The 22,670-nt window shown below is 45.0% G+C and overlaps 1 protein-coding gene across 1 annotated transcript in view; it reads left to right on the top strand.

The window, feature by feature from the left end:
* LOC138725902 (store-operated calcium entry regulator STIMATE-like) overlaps positions 1–22,670 on the top strand; it is a 36,268-nt gene that overhangs the window by 9,268 nt on the left and 4,330 nt on the right. Inside the window, exons 2-7 of the mRNA XM_069867280.1 lie at positions 5,066–5,114; positions 6,702–6,797; positions 9,137–9,258; positions 17,794–17,906; positions 19,021–19,104; positions 19,889–20,005. Of these exons, the coding sequence (XP_069723381.1) occupies positions 5,066–5,114; positions 6,702–6,797; positions 9,137–9,258; positions 17,794–17,906; positions 19,021–19,104; positions 19,889–20,005 (581 nt within the window). The remainder of the gene's footprint in view (positions 1–5,065; positions 5,115–6,701; positions 6,798–9,136; positions 9,259–17,793; positions 17,907–19,020; positions 19,105–19,888; positions 20,006–22,670) is intronic.

The following is a 22,670-nucleotide window of genomic DNA, read 5'->3' on the forward strand; positions in this document are numbered from 1 at the left end:
TAACTTAATATGTTACTAGGACTGGCTTCCTGTTTAGTGATGATGCAGAGAGGCATGAAATGCGATCAGGAGTCCTTACTCTGTGTTTAGAGCTTGCAAAGACTTAAGAAGTCTAACATGTGGGTCTGTCAGGAGCAAATGCATGCCAGAAAGCTGGGGGATGGTTGCTTTCCTGGGCTCTGATGTAGTCCTGACTGCTTCTGTAACTAGGCTTGCAGATATCTGGCAGGTTGGGAGGATCACTTAGCTGTAGAGATATGTGGTAACATTGCTTCCTTGCAAAAGCCAACTTGCTTTACAGATAAACAAAGCTGAGAAGGGAAGCAGAGCTAAAATATCAGTGCTCTGGCTGGTAGCTGATGTCTTCTGCTGTGGACTAGTACATGCTAGTTTAATTTTTAACCTAATTGGATGGGGGTTCTCTTCCATCTTGTGCAGCTCTGTGTGCACTAAACTCATTTTTTTTTATTGGTCATAAGTGATAGAGCTTAAATATCACATTTTTTCGATCAATCCATTATGAATTCATATTTTGTCTGTGCTGTTGTAGCAAACCCATGCCTACAGCGAGTGAAAAACAGCTGACTCCGGAGGGTGGAGACATGTTTTGAGAAGAGTGAGGAAGACTTTATCCTTTCTGCTAAGCTTTCTTCAGCTAAGCTCATGGCTGTGCGTGCTGTGGCTTGGCTCTCTGCAGGGCTTGAAAGAGAAGAAGGATGCTTTGCAGTAGTTGCTCAGCCTGTTGCTCCAGAACCCTGTTGTTCTTCCAAAGCACAAAAGAAGCCGTGCAGCTTCAAACTTAAGCTCCTTGAGTTTTCAGGGATCTGCTGCTTCTTTTATGTGGATTTAACATCACCCCTTAACCTCTGGGTCACTGCTGCCAAACAACTCTGCTGCCTGTTTAAGCTCCAGTGATCTTGGCTGGCTTTCTGGTTTAATTTGGAGACAGCCTGCTGTAGCTCTGCACAGTAAATGCCCTATTAAGCAGTTAATTATTTCTCTATAATACTAGCTTTTATCTTTAATACAACAGTTTTACTGTCTCTGATAATTACACAGTCTTGGATAACTCTCTTAAATCTAATGAGGCATGACAAGCTGTGTTCAACAAGGCACCACACCATTAACTTCTTACCTCTTACTTATCATCTTATCACACTGAATTACTGTATTTCGAGCCTGAAGTGCCTGTGGATACATAACATGTCACTTCTTATTGAGAAAATAATGAATACCATTCCTGGTGCTCTTGTGCTTGGACTAGCGGTCATGTGGCTGACCCAGTAGCCTGCAGACCTCTTCAACAGCTTCTCTGCAGCATCATGCTCTTTGCCCCATGAGCTGAACAAGCTTGTTTGGCTCAGCTTACGTATTTCTGGCCACTCAAACAGCTTGGGTAGTCTATGAGACTTTTTTTTGTGGGTAGGTGAAATGCATGTGGTCCTTTGAAGAGCGTCAACGACAGTAGAAATTGTTTGTGCTGATGGAAGTTATTGCTGCAGGGACATCTCGTGGTGCAGTTCAGTTGGGTAATGAAAACCAGCTGGTTTTTTTGGACAGGGATAGGCCACAAACTGCTGTGGGTGTCATAGAATGGTTTGAATTGGAAGCAACCTTAAAGATCATCCAGTTCCAGCAACTCTGCTATGACCGGGGACACCTCCCACCAGACCAGTCTAAATCTTCCCCCTTCCAATTTAAAGCCATCCCCCTCATCCTATCTCTATATGCCCTTGTAAGAAAAACCCTCCCCAGCTTTCTTATAGGCCCCCGACAGATATGGAAAGGCTCCTATATGGTCTCCCTGGAGCCTTCTCTTCTCCAGACTGAACAACCTCAGCTCTCTCAGCCCATCCTCCCATGGGAGGTGCTCCAGCCCTCTGATCATTTTCGTGGCCCTCGTCTGGACCCATTCCAACAGTTCCATATTATTCTTATTTTGGGATTCCAGAGCTGGACACAGTACTCCAGGTGAGGTCTCAGGAGAGCAGTGTAGAGAGGGAGAATTGCCTCCCTTGACCTGTTGACCATGCTTCTTTTGAAGGGCTTGGTATGACCAGATCCGATTTTTATTTTTTTTTTACTCATTAATGGCAATAACAGATCAGGTCATTAGAGTGCTGGTGTCTGTGGATTTGGGAATGGCACCAAAACCCATGCATGTGCCTGACAGTAGTCCTGGGGTTAGGGGAGTATTCTTTTCATATATTTCCCTGTCACTGTGGCAATGAAAGTAGTGCAAAGTTGTACTTCTGGAATGTCCAGGCTTCTGGCAGGTAAGTTCTTGCATTCTTCCAGGATGGACCAGGAAGGCACTTCCCAGGGGAATGAGCCCAGGTTATCCCTTGGGTAGCTGGTGAGGTTCCAGCTGGCTGCTCAAATACAGCTGAACGGATCAGTTAATTACTGTCTAGATGAAGAACAGCAGAGACCTTCAGTTGGAAATCACCTGTATCCAGCAACGTTTTTGTTTTTCTTCCCAGCTTTTACAGAGCCTGCTGCTGATTCTCCTTTTGGTGGTGGGTTTGCCTTCTGGTACACGGAGCCTGTATGAGTTGTGCTGTCACTGATGTTTTGTTCCTGACAGAGCAGGGAAGGCAAAAGCCTTATTTCAGGTTATAACCACAGTCATTTGGATTCCTGTGGGTGTTTTACAGGATGCCCATGGGACCAGCTACCACAGTGTGCCTGGGTTTGATTAGTTCCTAGCTCTAAAACGGTGATTTTTCACTTGGACAGGCTCTGTTAGCTTCTCTGCAGTTTTCGTGAAGTAAAAGGCTAATCAGTGGGTGGAGTGTAAATCTGGAAAGAGGATTGGATACCAAGTTATGTTTAGAATTATGCTGGCATTATCAACAATGGTAGTGATCTAAAATAGACCAGATACATTGCTGGTGCCCTGTTCCTCCCACAGGCAGTAACAAAACTCACGTGTATACAGTATATCTCCTTACCCCACTGGAGAGCAGAAAGAAGCACAAAGCTCTGATGCCTCTGCTTTCATCTCACTCCTAAGTTACCATGGGAAGAATCCTCACATGCCAAGAGCTCTTAGCAGTGAGAGAAATCCCTTTGCTGTTTATAAAATTGAAGGGAGTGGTTGGTTACATGAGACTGGGAGGGGTGAAGAAAGAACAGGTGTGACAAGTGGGGTGGCACATGTCTGTTCCAGCTTTTGGTTGCTTTTTAAAGGAGCAGAGTAGGCTAAAGGGCTCTCAAAGGCAGGGACTTAGTATGATAAAATAGATTAACTGATGGTCTGTTTGGACTTCTGCAGTCCGCATACTGTTCAGTAGTCATTGCAGTGTTGTGCCTGGTATCGGGCACAGCTGGGATGTATAGAAGGACTTGGTGATTGACTTTTAAAATAAATACCCTTGGAATGGTTTCTCTAACAGGATTGTGTACTCGCATGTCCTCCTGCTTTCAGTCTTGTAGTTTCACTAGATGGCACCACCAAGCCTTTTCTCTGCTCATATTCCCAGCCAGACTGTCAGGAGTTAGAGATGATGCACTGAACTATTTTTTTTTTCTCAAGAAAAGATGTTGCAGCTCATTATTTTTAACTCTGAATTCTGTTCAAGCTGTCAGTGTGTTTGAAAATTGATCATAGCAGACTTAACCCATTCTCCTTCTTGAGCTCATTGGTGCTGGTGAGGGAGAGGGTGGTTCCAGCAGCCAAGGCGAGGTTGGGGATCTGCACTTTCTATGTCTACCTGAGGCTCTGAGGCAGCAGCTGTAATGGTACCTGTAGCTCTAGATGCAGCTGTTAGCAGCCTTACTACAAAGCAAGGGGATTCTACTGAATGTCTTTTGCATTGTGTTTTGTTGGATTTTTGGCTTTTTTTTGGTTGGGTTTTGGTATTTCATTTTTATAATTCTAATTAATAAATCTAATGTAGTGGAAAAGCCTCTTCCAGGTGTGCTTATTCCATAGCATCGGTACCTGTGGGTTTAAAGGGAGAAGAGTTGGCCTGGTAGCTGGTACTTTCTGAAATGGGCTTCCAGGTGGACTGACAGAAAAACAGTCAAAAATTACTTCTGCAAGTGGCATGGTACTTGATAATTTTCTATTAGCAGCTCCAACTTGAGTATGTAAAAGCTGATTGAACCCAAGGAGAGCATCAAATCCCCATTGCAAACTAACTGGGACCTTTTGAGATGCTTCTGCAGTTCTTAGACCCCACTCTAAAGAAAGCCAGGTGAAAATCCAGCTTCCTGTTATCTCCAGGTAGTAACAGGAGAAAACTTAGAGCAGCAACTGCAATTGAAAGCACTTGATAACTCCTCCAAGGAGGACAGACCTGAAGGGCTGCAAGGAGCAAGCTCATCTATGGTCAGAGGGGTATTGAAGAATCATGGAATAGTTTGAGTTGGAAGGAACCTTTTAAAAGTCATCTGGTCGAATGAGTGCAGTAAGCAGGGATGTTTTCAAGTAAATCAGGTTCCTCAGAGCCCCATCCAATGTGATCTTGTACATTTTTGAGGAAGGAGGAGTTGTTTCAACTGTTTTCAGAGCGCAGGGTTGGTGGTGCTGAAGCCATGTGTTTCAGACTACTGCTTCATAGTGGTAGTCAGTGGGCATGCAAAATGTTGTGTAATTAAATATTTTAATACTAGCGGGAGCTACGTCAACTCGCAGAGTCTTGAGGCTTGACGCTGATACCTTTGTGCTGGAGATGTATGCAAGATTCTGCTTCCTTGAAGGTACTCTGGTCCTCTTAGCTGCAGGGAGATGATTGTATTGCCTTGGAAGAATTATTAGGGCTGGTAGGTAGTGAAGAACCCTCCCTAAGCTTCCCTTAGGCTGCTTCCCATGGTGTGAAAATGCTGCTGCTGAAGGATACTAGGAGCACACACCTACCTCCTGAACACCTTTGCTGTTCATCCTTCTAACCTGAGGGTGCATACATTGTCCTATGGGTTTGCTCAGCTTTAGACTGGCAAATGTTGACACTTCTCTAGACTTTTTTTCACTGCATTTGCATTGAAGATTGGTGCAGGCTGCACACATGTATTAGTTCAGTTCTGCTGAATAACATAACCTCTCCAATTTTCTTTGCAGTAAAACGATTTAAGGAACCAGAGGAAGAGAGGCGTCCCTGGAGGATATGGTGAGATTTTTTAATTTGGAGCTTGAAAAGACTACCTATCTGTAATGTTCTTTCTCTTAAAATGAGTCTCCTAAGCCCTCTGACTATCCTGCTTGGTATTTGGCCATTAAATGAGAGGAGGTTATAGCAAGGTGGGTGCTGGTCTGTTCTCTCAAATAACAAGCGATAGGATTGGAGAAAATGGCCTCAAATGCCAGCAAGGTAGGCTTAGATCAGATATTAGGAAAAACTCTTTACCGAAAGAGTGGTTGAGCATGGGAACAGGCTGCCCAGGGAAGTGGTGAAGTTGGCTTTCCTGAGAGCATTCAAAAAACTGTGTAATGTGGCACTTTGTGGCCTGATTTAGTAGGCACAGTGGTGTTGGACTGACAGTTGGACTGGATGATCTTGGAGGTCTTTTCCAGCCTTAACGATTCTATGATCTTGCTCTGCTGCACCTTCCCAATGAAACCTCCATAAAGCAGTTGGTGCTTCCTAGAGGTAAACTTCCCTGCCAAGCTCCTCCTGAAAAGCTTGCTTTTGCTGTAGGTGACTGAAGCAAAAAGTTGTGGTCCTCTCCACTCTGGTGGCATAACTGCACATGGACTGTCTCCCAGACAGGGTCAAGTCTGGAGAAGAGAAGGCTGAGGGGAGACCTCATTGCTCTCTACAAATACCTGAAAGGAGGTTGTAGAGAGGAGGATGCTGGCCTCTTCTCCCAGGGGACAGGACGAGAGGGAATGGCCTCAAGCTCCATCAGGGGAGGTTTAGGCTGAACATTAGGAAAAAATTTTTCACGGAAAGGGTCATTGGGCACTGGAACAGGCTGCCCAGAGAGGGGGTTGAGTCACCTTCCCTGGAGGTGTTTAAGGGACGGGTGGACGAGGTGCTAAGGGGCATGGTTTACTGTTTGATAGGAATGGTTGGACTCGATGATCCGATGGGTCTTTTCCAACCTGGTGATTCCATGATTCTATGAAGTGTTGTTCTTAAACTCAATTAGTCATTGTGGTGTCTCCTAACCCAGCAATGTATTTTGACTGTGTGTTGATGTAAGGTGACTGGATATTGCTGTCAGCTTCAAACACCTCTAAAAGCATCTCTATATTGTAGGACTTACTGGATGCCAAGAGATGAGTGTATAGGTGGGTTCAGTGTATGTTCAAGCTGACTGGGTAGCATGGAGCTGCCAGCCAACATTAGTGGTGAAATACCTGTTCATCTTCTCAGTTTGGTTCTTCCTCTAAAATAATTTGGGAATTCAATTCAATTCTCTGTGGACAGGTGCAAAAATCATAAGTAGCTAAACACCTTCCCTGCACCAGCTGCTGGTTGGAGGAGCTGAGGGTGGGTGCTGGAGGGCAAACTGCCCTTTGCTGCAGGCTGGAACTCAGCAGCAGGTCTGCAAGACTGAGCTGCTATGTGCTGAAGTGTTACCATTTTTTAAAGTATTTGGAGTTGGCCAAACAGCCCCTTTTCACCAGGTGTAGATTTTCGGGTGTGACAAATGCATCTTGGAGGCAAGCAGATCCATTCAGGGCCTTTGCCTGGGTGACTGCCCTGCTGCTGGTGCTCCAGGTCACAGATCCTTTCCCACTTTTTCTCCAGGTTTTATGATACCTCCAAGCAAGCAATAGGTGCCCTCTTCATCCACTTTGCCAATGTTTTTCTGTCGGATCTCACTGAAGAGGACCCTTGTTCTCTGTAAGTATGCATGGTGCTGACATTTATGCCCTGTATCTGTAAAAGGGAGAAGCAAGCCTGTTGGAAAATGTCATACACAATGGAAACTGATCCATTTAAATTACTAAGCGAGAATAAACCATGCTGAGCTTATTTTCAGATGCTGAGTTGTCTTCTGGTCTTTACAGTCTGCAGGTTGGATGCAGTAGTACAACCATGTTTTTCTGATGATTAAAAGCACCTTGAAATAGCGGTGCCCTATGCAACTGTAATTGTTAAATGTTCCATTTGTTTGTACACCAGACTTGGCAATTTGACTGACCTCAGAGCAGTATTGAGAACCCTTTCCTAACTTTGTGGGTTGAAGGCCTTTTTCTGATGTGAGGATATATACTTTATTTTTTTTGTTTAGTTGCACCTACCACATGTATTCCTGTAGTCCAGTTTGGGGACTTTCTAAGCCTGGCTTCAGACTTAATGTAGAAGTACCACTTTTGCTACCAAGCAGCCACCTTGCTGCAACAAACTTAGTTAGAAACTTCTCCAGGCTTCAAAATCATAGAATTGTAGGATAGTTTGGGTTTGGAAGGGACCTTAAAGATCATCCAGTTCCAACCTCCATGCTATGGGGTCCTGCTCTCTTCTCTGCTGAACAGGCTTTTAAACTGAGAAACTGGTAAGCCTGTAGGAAAATCCAATGAAAGAGAAGTGAGCTTGGATTAAAGCTAGCTCCCTGCTGTGGGCAGGGACACCTTCCACTGGATCAGGTTTCTCAAACTGCCATCCAGCCTGGCGTTAAACACTTCCAGGGAGGGGGCATCCACAACTTCTCTGTGAAACTTGTTCCGGTGTCTCGCCACCCTCATGGTAAAAGTTTTCTTCCTATTGTCCAATCTAAATCTTCCCTCTTTCAGCTTAAAACCATTACCCCTCATCCTATCCCTTGACTCCCTGAGAAAGAGCCCCTCCCCAGCTTTCCTGTAGCCCCCTCTAAGTACTGGAAGGCTGCTGCAAACCTCCTGGCCCATCTCCTTTTTACGTATTGAACTGCTGCACCTTGATGTGTTTCTTTAAGCAGTCATAGGTTTGCTTGGGGCTAAATATAACCTCTAAAATGATTTATTGGTGCTTTTTAAGCAGACACTATTTTAAAATAAATCCTTTTGTGCTTATGCTGTGTCTTTTTCTTAATGTATTTTACATTTCCCTATGCTGCCTGACTTGCCATCCTGAACCAGTCAGCATAGAACTCTTCAGCCCTCCCCATGGGTTTTGAGGCTGATAACACTGTGTCCTGCCCTGTATAAACCACTAGATTAATGTTTGTATCAGAGTCCTCTGATTTTACCAGCTGGAAACAGTAATAAGTTAGTCTGAGCCTTTGGATGCTTTTTAATGTCACGTTTTCGAAGTGGATATCGGATGCGGATTATGTTCAGTGTCTTTATTCAGAGGCAATATCAAGTCCTGGAAAAGGTAATGCTTATTCCTGTAGCTCTGTGCTTGGTAATTTCTTCATGCTGTAGAAATCTGTCCTGATTTGGCAGATGATATTGAAATAATGGAAAACTGGCTAGAAAACATTAGTCTGAGAGAGACTTTCTCTGGAATTCATTAAAATACCAAGCCCTGGATTAGAGCTTGGACCCTGCAATTGCCAGAAGGTCCCTGCACGTCTCTTGCTTCTGGCGCTGTGTCCAGTGAGGCTTAAACATCCAAAGCTGCTAAGCAAGCCCATCAGGCCCAAATCTCCCCATAGTGATTGGTTCAGCTCCTGGATCTGTTATGGGAACCCTGAACTGTGGAGGGTTTGGGGGATCCCAGGACTGTTGAGCCAGGACTTCTTGCCTTGTCTCAAGACCTTCTGCCTCTTAGTCTGTGTCTCTGCTCATAGGAACTCCTTGCAGTTGCTCAGTAAAAAGGACTTTTTGCCTCCTCTGCTGTGCAGTTTTCAGAGCAGCTGTGGTGTCCAAGAAGCTTCCTTTTCCATGTACGAAATTCCAAAAATCCTTGATTCTGTTTTCTTGAATTTGGGGTTTTCATTCTAAAAAGAGTAAAAGGTGCTGCAACTGGAAAGCCTCCTTTTTTGGGTAACCCTTAAGCAAGGTTAACGCAGGGAGTAATTAATGCTGTATGAATAAATGACCAATGCCAGAGAGTTGGTGGAGCCTGTTTCCTTCTCTGCTGAACAAGTTTTTAAACTAAGGAATTGCTGGTAAGCCTGTAGGAAAATCCAGTAAAAGAGAAAATAAGTGAGCTTGGATTAAAACGGGATATTTTAACTTTCCAATATTGAAAGAAAAGATTTTTGAATAAGGCTTAAGAACATAACTGAAACCTGTGTTTTCCTCTGCTCTTAGCTACCTTATTAACTTCATCCTTGATGCCACACTGGGAATGCTGCTGATCTGGCTTGGTGTGAAGGTTGTCTCTTGGATCGTGCAGCGTAAGAAGTATGTGTACCTCGTCTTCGGAGAGTATGGTAGGTGTCAACCATTCTGTGCAGAGATAGCTCTTTTGGTCCTAGCTATGAACGGGGACAAGAAAAAGACGGAAACTACAGTCTGGGGATAAAACATACGAGCAGCTTGCTTCTGTTGTCCCTTTTCCAGGGAGCTCACAGAACATGGTAGCAATCAGTGTGTTAAATGCTGGGACGTCACTAGGTTGCAGGTAACTGCCTTCTGCCTTGCCAAGTATATTTGAACATAGCGAGTGATGACGGGTTGAACATTTCTTTGGGTGGATGATATACCCCAGGACAGGCGTGTGATAAACTAAGATGTTTGGGTGTGGTGGTGGTGAATATTTTTGTGGATTTTTTATTTTTCCTAGCTTCTTAGTTCAGAGAACGGAGCTGGTTTTGCATTTATATTGAGCTGAGGAAGGTATCAGCAGGACACAGCCTGTCCCCAATACTGAGTTGTTGAATGTCTTACGAGAGTGTGAGCTGCAGGTTTGCCACTGATTCTGGAAAAAAAAAAAAAAACAAAAAGCCAACACCCATTTTAAATAAGCCTGTCTGGCCTCTCTGCTTTGATTCTTGCTTTGAGATGGAGAAAAAGTTTCAGCAAAGCTTTTCTTAACCAGCCCCACTAGAGGGTAGCACTTCTCTTCAGAAAGAGCAGGGCCAGCTGCTTGTGGGGGGAAGTTCTCCTTGGCTGTAGGAAAGGAAAATATTAACCCTTTGCCTGTTTTATACCTAATACAAAGATGAATTAAGTTTTACTTTATAAAATACATCCAGTTCGTGCCAATCGCATTCCCACTCTTAAGACTTTAATCATTAAGTCTATTCAGAAAACAGTATCATTCCTGTGTATTTTTAGTTGCTGGTCTAATAATTGAGCTGGTAAAACTTGGACCATGCTAGGATTAGTGTGGAGACCCCACTGCCTTGGGAGCTCTTACTCAGGCTTATGTTCAGCATGTGTAAAAGGATCATGGCACAGGATGAAGGGGAGGGTTTGGTTTGTAAGGCAGCAGAAGTGGCTATGGACTGGGACTAAGGTGGCAACAGATGGGTTGAAATGATGGGAGGTGGCAGTGCTGGCTCTCATCAAACCTGAGAGGCTTTAAAGGCTGCAGTGATCTCAAACCAGTTTCATTATCCCAACAGCATGTATTTGGTGGGGATTGCCTTCTTTTCCCCTAGTATCTCTCTCTCAAAGAGCCAAGAAGCCAAGCACAGAACACTAGTGTCATTCAGATTAGACGGCAGAGGAATTCCTGGTTCAGAGACTCTCATTTTTCCCCTTTTGAGCAACAAGGACTTGAAGCCCAGCTGCAGCCATCCCGAGGCACAGCTTCAGCTTCATGCGCCACGTCTGCAGTTGAGCAGAAGCAAGGAAATGTTACTGTATTGACAGCTTGCTTTAGTCTTGCAGAGCAGTATTGAACTTCCGTTGAGCTGTAGCTGGCCTGTTGTGAAGGCTGGCTTAGACTACAAAAGCAGTTCACTTTCTCAGGAAATCTTGCTTTCATTAATAAAAAAGTGTTTCTGCTTTTGCTTGAATTTAGCTCTTGAATTGAGGATTAAATATCTCATGCACTTAGCTCCACTCTTCATGCGAGTCTCTGGCCAGAGTGACCACAATGGAAAATTTAGGTAGGAGTCAAATGTCATGTCCAAAGTAATCCTGCTGCAGGGCTAGAGAAGCAATACGCTGCTATCCTCATCTTGGGTATTAAGTAACTTCCAGAAAAGTTTGGAAGATGCTAGTCCATTTTGTACAGTTTGATACAGGCTCCAGAAATATGATTCATTTTCTGGTCTAATTGCTATACCAGACTTTGTGCTGCTTTCCTCAAATTCTCTGGAGGAGCAAAAGCATCTCTTGCAGTCCTGCAGAGGAGGAAGGACAGGAAAGCACCAAATAAGTGTTGCAAACCGTGGTGAGTGTCATTGCTCCAACCATCAGGGAAGAACAGTTGAGTCTTTGTCCAGTATAGCCAGTACCCATCTACCATGGTCTTTGAGCAGAAGTCCGTTGCAACTGCTCTTGGTTGCATCCCTACAGCAGATACAAGTCATTATCCTTCATTTTGGGCTCCAGCAGTCTGTTCTGCTTTGCTCTTGATATGTCAGTCTCCACTGCCCTGGGTAGTTCTCCCTGTGTCCCTAAAGTAGCTGCATTAATGGACAAGCAAGGAAAAAGGAAGGGAAAGCACCTAAATCAACACTGCCGTTTTAGGCATCCGGCTGTCCAGAACTGTTTAGAAAAATCCATTACTTCTGTATTTCAAGAAAACCAGGAGACACCCATTCTGAGATCAGCATCTCTTGTGCCTGAGCTCTTAGCCAAAGACTGCTGCAGCCAGGAATGACCTGGTTTTTAGCTAGTGGAAATTCAAAGGTTTCTATATGTTTGCGTTCATCTGTCTTTGCACAAACAGCTCTTGATTACTCTTTGGACTGCATCTAGACACAGGAAACTGCATTTTAAAATACTGCAGTCTCTTCTTCAGATGCTTGGCTCCTAAGATCAAAGATTGGAGAGATTTATTATTCAGCTTGATTCAAGTAGGCTTCGGAGAATGAAGGTGGATACCCAAGATTCTGGAGGTGCTGCTGCGTCTGTACAAATGGAGCCAGGAAGATGCTGGCTGGAGTCAGAACATGCAGATGAAGTCTGGTTCAGCTTTGTACCCCACCTCCAAGTTTCTCCAGCCCTTTTCTCCTTCACTCATTCTCATGGCAATAAGCAGCTCCCTAGAGTGAACCTCTGCATAGCGGCAGTGTCCTGGCATTGTAGAAAATAACTCCAAAGTATTACTTTACAAGTACTGGAGTATTTCTTCTAGGTAAGCAAATGCTATGAATTTCCATTAAGAGGTAGTTTCTGCAATGTGCAAGTGAAGTGCTGAAGAGGAGCATTAAGAAATGATGGGGAGAAGGAGTTTTCTCGCTTGAAATAGCCCCTCTAGCTGCCCGTCTGGATGCTGACTTGTGATTGACTGTGGTTGCAGCCACTGACTAGTCTAAGCTTGATGCTTTGTGCTCATTGACTGTCTTGAAATGGAAAGGCATGTTGCTTGGAGGCCTTTAATGTCTGTTTAGTGGCCTCTTGAACTCTGTTGGTCAAATTTATTTATAAGAGAATATGATTTGTGCCAGCTGCTGAGTTTAACTGAGGACCTGTGTAGGCTGCTTTTGGCCCTGTTGTGATGCTGTACAAAATTTCCATAACAAATATTCCCACGTCCTGAGGCAGCCAAGGGAGCTGGCTGCTAATGCTTGAGGAAATACTGCTGAAAATAGCCCTAACCTGAGGGGCTATCCTGTTCTTAGTGTGCTTGGCCTTTTCACTTCCAGGATCAGACAGGAAAAGTAAGGAAAGGAGTAAGGACCATCCTCAAAAGGTGAAGCACGTGGTCAGATCCCTTGCTCTGAGCACGGGTACAACCCTTTGAACTGTCCTGGATCTGTCTGATGGCAGTAGTGTTCACCCCAAAGCAATAGCAGTATCTCCAGGGACTGAAGACCCAAAGCAGTGATCTGACACTGCAAACTGGGGATTGAATGCAGCTGTGCGCTCTAGTGGTTCAGATGGAGAACATGCCGAAGTTTGGGATGTCCACTGGATCCGTCTGGCTGCTCTGATGACAGCTTGTCCTACCTATAACTGGTACCATTGCCAGTTAGGTCCTAGTCTCTGAAAGCCTGTTCTTGACCTCAAAGCGAGCACTTTGTGCAATTCAGATGCTTTCTCACTATGTCTAACCCTCCTCTACTTGGCACTAGTAATTAAATCCCTTGGTTTTGGATGTAGTGTTTGAGTAACTCTTAAGAGGCCTTTATTGACTTTTTTCTATGCCCACTATGACACTCAGTGCAACTTTTAATGCTTTCAAATATTCTTTTTTCCTCAACACTCCTGAACCCTCTGCTTTGGCTTGTGGTTAAGCTTTTTTCCTACCTGCTCAGTGCATGCCCAGTCCTCACAGTAAATAAAGCTGTCTGGCACTAACATGTGGGCTGTGCTGACAGCTTGGTACATTAGACAGCCTGGATTAAAACTAATCCTGTTGTGTGGTAACAACTCAAATACCTCAAGCAGTGGTGTTTTTGCTTTGCTAGCAGTTGGGCTCCCACGCACAAGCGGAATATGAGACGTGTGTTTGTGTGAGGTTGCTGCAGACACCAGCGGTTCTGCCTCTGCCCCCAGGAGGTATTGCTGGGGAGCACCAGTAATGCTGCTGGAGAACGGTCGAAAAGCAGTGTGTGCATCCTTTGGGGTGAAGGTGGTTAGTTATTTCTGTCAGGGTGGGTGATGGCTATAAGACTATTTGAGCAATGGATGTTCATTAAGGTAAAAGGAGAGGTTGGTGGTAGAGTCACTGTGTAGACGTGAGCTGTTCTGGGTTACCTTCCAACTAGGGCTCGGAACAAGAAACTAGAAGTGTTCAAAGGGAGTATATACATGTAATGTCGTAACAAGTGTGATGTCAAGGCTGCAAATATCATTTGGGCCTTTTCCCCACTACTACAAGGGAAGGGAAGCTTTGAACACAGCAAAGAAAAGGGCACCTTTTTTCTCTTTTTTTTTTTTTGGCTTCCAGGTAGCAGGTTGCCAGCAAGCAAAAACCAGTGTGCAGAAACAGTCCTGCAGGCAGTCACCTGGATTAATGTTATGGAAATGCCTGATGCAAGAAGAATCCTCTCCTATCCGTGGAGCAGGGCACCCATGAACAGCAGTTGGTCCATTAAAGATATTAAGTTATATTGGAGGATCATGGAATCATAGAATAGTTTGGGTTGGAAGGGACCTTAAAAATCATCTAGTTCCAACCCCCCTGCCATGGGCAGGGCCCCTTCCCACTAGATCAGGCTGCCCAAGGCTCCATCCAGCCTGGCCTTGAACACCTTCAAGGATGGGGCATCCACAGCTTCCCTGGGCAACCTGATCCAGTGCCTCATGACTCTCATCATGAAGAAAGTCCTCCTTATATCTAGTTTAAATCTGCCCCTTTCCAGTTTATACCCATTGCCCCTAGTCCTATTGCTACAAGCCTTTGTAAAAAGTCCCTCCTCAGCTTTCTTGTAGCCCCTTCAGGTACTGGAGGATGCCTCTGAGCATCTTGCTGTAGGAAGCCAGTGCCTAAATGAGGTGCGTGGTTAGCTGGGACCAGCTCAAGTTTTCTAGCTTTGCTTCCTAACTGTGGGAGATGATGTGGCCAGTCTGTCTTACGTGCTTGTCCAGGGGCTACACCAAAGGCTCCTTCTTACCTGATGAGATGCCAATAAATGATGACTTGTATGTTACTGGTATTATTCACATTTAGATGAATTAGTGATGAGTTAGACTTGGATGATGGCCACTCTGAGGTGAATCACTGGCCTTTGGATGTCTTCAAACTTGCTGAGGTAAGGAGCAGCCAGTGGAGCTCCTTGGTGAAAAGGAAACAAGACACTGTCTATTTATAGCTGAAATCTTCCCTGCAACCCTGTGGGCCATGCTAGTGTTTCATTTTCATCTCCATCTTGAGTTGTTTTACTACTGAGCAGCCTCCTGTCCTTGAGAGACCAAGATGCAGTAAAAACTAATTGTGGAGACGCACCCTGATCTTCGTGTCAGGGGGTGGAAATTAAGTCCTGTTTAATTGTGTGCTGCAGGATGAATTCCTGTTATGGAAACATCTCATCCTGTAGTCTGAAAACAAAGCTCAGAATGGAAAGAAGGAAAAAGAGCTCGTAAAACAGTAGCAATTTTTTTGCTGCTTAAGATGATAAACAGATGACAAAACCTGGCCTCTGCATAGGTCTGTGGGTGTCTTTCTGTATACTTCCACTGTTTACCCTGGATATGTAAAGAAGTGCTGATGTCCTTGTAACTATAGAGATTTATAGCGTCTTCGGTAGGTGGTACAGAAAAGACCCAACTGAGAAATATGAATATTTGAAGCTCCATGCCACAATGGGAGGACCTTAAAGTGGGATGTGGTGGGTAGTAAGGGGAGGTTTGTTGTCCCACTGCACGTGCCCTGTATGCTTGGCCAGTGAAACTGGTTGAACTGGGGCAGACCTCTGGTCTCGGAGAAGTGGGATTCCCTAGGTAGGATCTTACGGTTGCACAGTAAAAGCTGTTCTCTGGCAAAGCAAGAAGAGGCTTTTGTTTTCCAAAGGTTATCAAACCTCAGGAAAACTCAAAAGCAATTTGATGGGTTTCTTGTGAACTGAAAGTGCAGAGAAAATGGAAAGTGCAGAAGCTGTTACTCTTGGAGGCATGAACAAGTCCTTGCTTAGAGTGGATTAAGAAGCAGGTTGTCTTTTATAGTCTCTGTATACCAGCCAGGTTAGCCAAAACCTGGCTAGGGCTGTCCAGTGCACAGTATGCAGAACTAAGAACTGTAGCCTGCTGTTTGTAATGGTGAATGGTAGTGGTCTCTTATCCCCAAAAGAGTGTGAAGGGGGAGGTATTTGGCAGAGATCTCAAATTTGCTGCTGTTTTTGTGCAAGCTGAAATGACAGAGGAAAGTGTTCTGTGCTTGTGTTTTCCACTTGTGTCTTGCAAGAGCCACCATGACCGCAGTGCGGAAGATCTGACTTGCAAATGGCGCTGGGGATGCGAGTCCTGTTTCCCCCATGGGGAACAGAGCACAGCTGACAACACAGAGCAAAGGGGAAAGAGTTCAAATGCAGGAAGGACATGTTTGTTTTCCTGTTTTGTTTGTACTTTAAGCTCTGGGTGATGGTAACCTGGGGGTTTGTAGGAGAACTGATCAGTTTTAGAGCAAAAAGCCCCACTATACCCAACCTGTGCCAAAGACAGTTAGGCACCCAAGTCTACTGGGAGAGGCTACACATGCTTCAGGAGGATCAAAGCTTCTCTGACAGCAGCCTTTAATTGCCAGCTGCCTATAACAATGCTGCTTCCATCTCCTCCACAGACCACCCGTTAAGCCGTAGCCTGCCAGGGAGCAGAGACGTGTGCTTTCTGAAATCCTCTGTGGGCTCTGCTGGTTGCATTCACACGTAACCTTCCTGGCTCCCTCTTCCTTCCCCCGCTCCATGCAGTTGCCTGCTGCTCTGACATGCTCTGCTTGCTGTCCTCACAACTCAGCAGCCTCTCTGCACCCCTGGCCTCCCAGTCCTAATCAGTCTCCTCCTTTGCTTCCTCCTTGATCGTGGATTGAGCAATTAAAAAGCTGGGATGTGAGGTGATTATTGGATGCGAGGTCTCTGGCATGGAGACGCTAGCTGGATGCCTCTATTACTTAGTTGTAGCTTTGCAACAGTGCAAATGTTTTGGTACGTTACTAACAAATGACAGAATAAGGATAAATAAACACGCAAACCTGCTTTGCCCGTGCTGGGAAGCAGATCCCCTGAGAGCTGGGCCTGGTTGGATACCAGCTCGTACTAAGTCCTGGTATGCACTGCTGGTCTCTGTGGCCGGAGGTCCACATAGTGTTTTGGATAAATATGCTTTTATAAGCTGCTGGTGTTGTCTTCACTGCCATGTCTCAACAGTATCGTGCTGAGAAAAGTGGGGCAGAGCTCCCAGCCCGCTGCCATCCCGCAGTGCATCGAGCATTGGGATGTTGTGGTGGGTTGTGTTCTGTTGCACAGATGCAATTCCAAATTCCGGTCCCATTATGCTGGAAACAAGTGTTGCCAGGGGTTATCTTCATATTCAAATGGTAAGAGGAAGTACTGCAGCTTTCTGAAGCCAGATACGGTAGCTCAGTTTTGCAGACCTGAGATATTCTGATGAGTCTGGGAAGATGATAACCAGCTGGCAGCGTGCTTACGGAGGGCTGAGGCAAGCACATGTAATAGATATGGTACCATTATCACTGTTAACAATACAAATATGCTTTTACTTATTACTTGGTGAGTACCCCATTGGAAACATTCATATTTAATTAGCATTGATTCTTTTTGAGTAAATTGCTTTAAAACCTGGGGCAATGGAGCCCCTGTCTCTTGCTCAGACAGCGTGTATCACATAACCAGCCGTTCACTTCATCAGCAAATAAAATAAATCCATTTAGGACTGAAAATTTGTATTAAAAATAGTGACTAGAAATTTTCAGACTGATGCTGGCAACTGGGTGTGTAAGACTTGATGGGGAGGAAATTGCAGGTGATGCCTTTTAATGATTTGATTTAGTTTAGTTCATTATTTTTATTTTCTAGAGGAGCGTGCGGGGGACTGACTGGTCGGTGTGTAGCTGGGGGTCAGTCCAGCAGTAACTTGTCTTGGGGATTGCTATTTGGATTCGCTTTAGTTCAAAGGGATTATCAGCCTGCTATTCTGGTCAAAAGATCCACCCAATCTAGTGGAAGATGTCCCTACCCATGGCAGAGGGTTGGAATTGGACAGTGTTTAACAACTATAGATAGAAAATCACTCCACTAATTTTAAGTCTGGTATCGAGTATTTGTCTCACTGCAAAACGTGCAATATGGAAACAATTCCCTGTCCCTCTAATCACTTCAGATGTCAAGCATGAGGCAACTTTTCTGCAAGACTGTCTCTCCTGTCTCATATTTAATATACTGTTTTCTCAGGTGACCCTCCACAAGCTGCTGCCTGGATTGGCCAGTGTATCCTCTACTTGCTGATAATGGTTTTTGAGAAGACTGTGATTAGCCTTGTCCTGCTTATCCCTGGATGGACAAAGGTAGGCTCCTGAACTGTGTTTTTCTAGTCATTGCTGGTGAGGCTTGTTTCTTGTTGGCTTTGCCTTATTAGAGGTTCCCATCACCATAGTTCTTTAATCCTTACCACTTGTTGACATCCTTCTGTAATCATTAGCTATTACTTACGTTTAGGGGAACATGACTTTCATAACAGTTTGGCTTTCGGTCACCTTCTTGCTAGCCAAAAGCTAGTGGAATAAGGTGCTGCTTTAATTTTCTCTTCCATCCTTGGAAGGATAAAATGGTCTGGGCTGGCAGCTGAGCTACTTCAGTTCTGCCAGATGTTTTCTACCATCCCATCAAGTCAGTTCATGTTGGTGTTTTACGATCCGATGCCTAAACCAGAGGGACTCTTAGTGTAATTTGGAAAGAAATCCAGTTGGTCTTGGATAGAACTATCCAAGCTTCTCCACCTTCAGCTGCTTCTGTATGGTAGCTCATGCAATGGTAATTGTGTTGATCAGTAATTTCTCTTTTTAAAAATAAAAATAACCTGTGGCACTTGTAACCACATACCTGGGGGCTGGTACTGGGATGGATATAAAAACAAGTTGTGGGAATAAATGGGTAACTCTAGTTTTGAGTGTATTTAAACATAGTGCCTAGTACCTCACAGGCTGATGTTACTTGACTGAGGAGTTATTTACAGCAATCTGGGACCAGTTAATCATTCCTGTTCAGGGCTTTTTCTTCAAACCCCATTAGCCTACAGTGCTCAGAGTTGGGCGTGAACGTGTTCAGCAGCACGCACTGCTAGATTCAGAGATGGTGCTGGATTCCTCTCCATGCTTATTGTGCATGACTGGTGTCCTTATTTTGCATTTAGGCTCCAGGGAGTCGAGGAAAATCCCACCAGTTGTCATGCATAGGTATACTGAATGACTAGTGGCGCTTAATTCTTGCGAAGTACAAATTCACATCTTTAGCAGCTGAGCTTAAGAAGTAACCCGTGTAATCTTTAGAAGAGCTGAGCTAAAGCAAAGGCTGCAGAGCCCTACCTAGGAAACTGCTGGTGAAGGAGGGTGACCAGTAAGCAGCAAAGATCTTGCAACAGAGCTGTTCAAATAATGCTTCTAAATGCTTTCTCCTCTGCAGCTTCAGCAGATCCTACTGGGTTACATCCCAAGCCCCCAGCTGGAGCTCATCCTGGTCATGCTTGTTGTGCCTTTTATAGTCAATGTAAGTGATGCTTCTGCAAGCACTGGTTGGGAGTGGTTTGGAAATTGTGGTCTACCCCTCAGCCAGGAACATGTACAGGAACTGGCTTGAGGCAGCCTTGAGTTATTGAAGTGGCTGGGACAGGGTCGAAGGCAAAGGAAACAAATATATTTGTTGTCAGAAATACACAACTGCCACTACTGCCAAGACCCTAATTCCCACTCCTTTGTTCAGGCTGCTTGGTGGCTGACTCTTTAGCTCTCTGAAGAAAGCTGGCTCCAAGTTACAGTTATGGGAATGCCCCAAAGCCCTTTAAGTTCCTATAGGATGGTTTCTCAGTGGTGACCTTTGTCAACCTGTTACTCTATAACAAGGCAAGGTGTTTGGATTACCCAAAGCTATTGATCTTCTCAAAACTAATTTGACAAAACCTCTTGAAAGCCCAGCTTTTTTTCTGGTGTCTCTGTTTCTGGGTAATCCCTGACCTGCTTCTCAGTTCCTCCAAAGGTGGTAAGAGAGAACAAGGTGTTAACGTTCAGATGTCCCCTGGACAAAGAGCAGGTTGAACTCTTTCAACTCATGCTATGAGCATTGAAATGGATGCAGCATAGACAAATTTGAGTTTGCCTTGCGTGGCTACTCTGCCTTTATGGATTCACTCGATGCAGGTTTAATTTAGATATTAAACTAGGTTGATTAAGGCTGGATATCTGGAGAAACCACTAGGAGAAGAAATAGCTGAAATAGCTGTGGTGGATTGCAGAGACCAAAGTCATTCAATTCATATAACTTCTTTCTCCTCAAGGCCATTATGTTCTGGGTTGTGGACAGCTTGATCATGAGGAAATACAAGCAGAAGGACACCCTGGACATCAATGGATCCATAGAAGCTCCTCGGTCTAGGAGGACTGAGGAATCTCGGGTAAGACCAAGGACATCCTGTATTTGAGACCAAGCTGCGATCTTGTGGTATGGTCTGTGTGCTTTACAACCGTGCAACACGCCATCATGTTGTCTAGACCTAGGGTGACGCTTCATGAATGCCGATGGTGATGCTGTTAAGTCAAACTAACTCTTCATGCTTGCAGCTGAAATCAACAGAGGGCTGTTTCCTGGCAGGATCTGGCCCTGACCAACAATGGGCAACGTAACAGCCTACAAAGTTTTGCTGGAATATTGCCTTGAATGATGACAGTATCTTGTAGGGGTATGAGCTAGCTTCTGCAGTAACCTGTGTGGGCTTCTTGGAGTGGTAGGCTCAGGCCGGCGTGTACTTCAACACCAACTCTTTCAATTTTCCTAATTTTGGTTGTAATTGATGATGGCTTGGAAGAACGTGCTCTCCTTACTGTAGCTTGTAGGATCCTTTTAGAGGACAAGGTCTAGCTGGCAATTCTATTTTTGTCGACTTTTGATGTTTTTTCAGCCAGATGATGCTCTGTGAGCTGTAGGAGCTGTATGCTGTGTAGTCTGAGCTTCACACTTTAAAGTTTGTTTGTTCTTGTTAATGACACATGGTTTGCTGGGCAGGCGGTGAATATGCTTCCCATTGGCTTTTGGGGAGAGATCACAACCTGAGTTGCTGGGTTGAATTCCCTTCCTTCTGCTGGCACCCAGACCTGGTTTCAGAGTGCTCTGTGAATGACTGCTGATATCCTGCAGTTCACTGTCGAGACTCACAGAGATAAGATATCTTCTGTTAGTCGCTGGCTGGCTTGCTTCTGGAGTAGCTTCTGCCAAGGAATTCAGGATGAACAGAAATAGCTCTTGCTCTCTGAGAGCTGCTCTATAAAGAGTAACTCAGTACTTGTGCTGATGGGTGGGATAGACAATTACTGGTGACGCTGCAATGCACGTGGAGGTGATGGTGTTAAATGGTGTGCTTGGCACTCTGCACAGGAGCCATGGCTCCAGGGCTCAGTGAGGAAGCGTCTGCTGTTCCTGGAGAAGCAGTGTCAGAGGAATCCTCCCTCTGGCAGGAAGGCCAGGCAGATGTGAGCAGCTGTTGAGAGATGTGAGTCACTCCTCCTGGCACCGCCTCCAGACATACAGTTGTAGCTTGGTCACTAGAAACATGCAAGTAGTCTGCCCCAGGGAGTTTCCTGGGTGGTGTGTGTGGTGAGGGCATCCTTGAGAAATTGAGGGAAGAGAGGCCTGAACTGAGCAGTGCCAGTATGTCTTGATGGTTATGCGTTGAAGCATGAGGATTCATGCCTAGGATGTGAAGGTGGATTAACTCTGTGCGTGAACTTGTCCCTGGTTATGGTGCAGTCCTGATTTCTTGGCGGTCAGTGATGTTCAAGAGTATAGAATCATAGAATAACCAGGTTGGAAGAGACCCACCGGATCATCGAGTCCAACCATTCCTATCAAAAGTACTTAGTAGTAGTACTTAGAAGAGTTGGATAGGAGGTCTACTCAAAATGTAAAGCAGGAGGTGAAGATCTGCCTTACTTGACTGGATGTGCTAGCATGTTCCTGGAGGTTTTAATCAATTAAAATTACACTGGCAGCAAGGAAGCAATTACTGGAAGCAAGGGTAAGGCCGTGACGTCTCCAGTTGAGACGCTAGCCTCCTTTCCAGCCTTTTGAACCTAAACTTGTAGCATCTAGTCCTGTAGAGGTGGCTGCGCTGGATAAACAGATGGTGTCACAGTTAATGGTCCTCTGCTTTGCTCCACTGAACAAGGGAGCAAGTGTTTTGTGGCCTCTACCTCAGTTTTGGATAATCTGAAGGGAAAATCCTGTTAATCTCCAGGAGCTAAGAAAGACTATTCTAGTATGTTAACCTAGAGAGGTCTTTTTCAAGTGAAAGGAACAAATCCCACAGTCTGACTCTCACTATCAAAGACTTCTCCCATTTTCCAACTACTGCCTTTCTCAGCCACATTTTTGCTGAGACCTTCAATGCTCAGGTCTGAACCCTCTGATCCATTACTGGAGTGGAGCTATTGGGGGACTGGTTTGTACTTGGAGCAGTCTATGGGAACTCTGCTTAGACATGTTCCTGTACCTCTGTCCTAACAAATAGTTTGGGCAGAGAGGGAAGATAATGAAGAAATATAGAAGTGGGTGACCTGCTTTTCCAATTCTGTCTCTTGGCGCTGGGTCTTAAGGTATAGCCATAGGCTCCAGCTTCATGTGTCAACTGTTTAGGGCATAAATTAAAGATCATGTTGGCTGGTGAGGTTGTGCAGGGGGCTTGGCTGGCATTTAGGCTTGAAAACAGAAAATAAGGGTTTGCTGGGCTTGTTGCTGCTAATAGCCTGTTCAAGTAGGAAAATTTCTTCCCTGCTGTCCAATGGAAGAGGAGGGAGGGGGCTGAGAAGTGTCTGTACAGGGCAGAGCTGGCTGAGGCTAATGTGTCCTGCAGTTTATCAGGGTTCATCAGGGCTGTCTAGCAGCAGGCGCCAACGGCTCCCCATCACGCTGCCTTCTTGAATTTCAACCCTCTGCCTATCTTGCCAATAGAGAGTGTCATTACTTTCACTTGAACTAGCAGTTTGTGCTTGGAAAAGGAGGAGGCAAAAGGAAGGAGAATGGAAAGAGGGGGCTGAAGTTAACCTGTTAAACCCTCCCATTCAATA

This window comes from Phaenicophaeus curvirostris, chromosome 1, assembly GCF_032191515.1.
Source record: "Phaenicophaeus curvirostris isolate KB17595 chromosome 1, BPBGC_Pcur_1.0, whole genome shotgun sequence".
In the NCBI taxonomy this organism is placed as follows: Eukaryota; Metazoa; Chordata; class Aves; order Cuculiformes; family Cuculidae; genus Phaenicophaeus; species Phaenicophaeus curvirostris.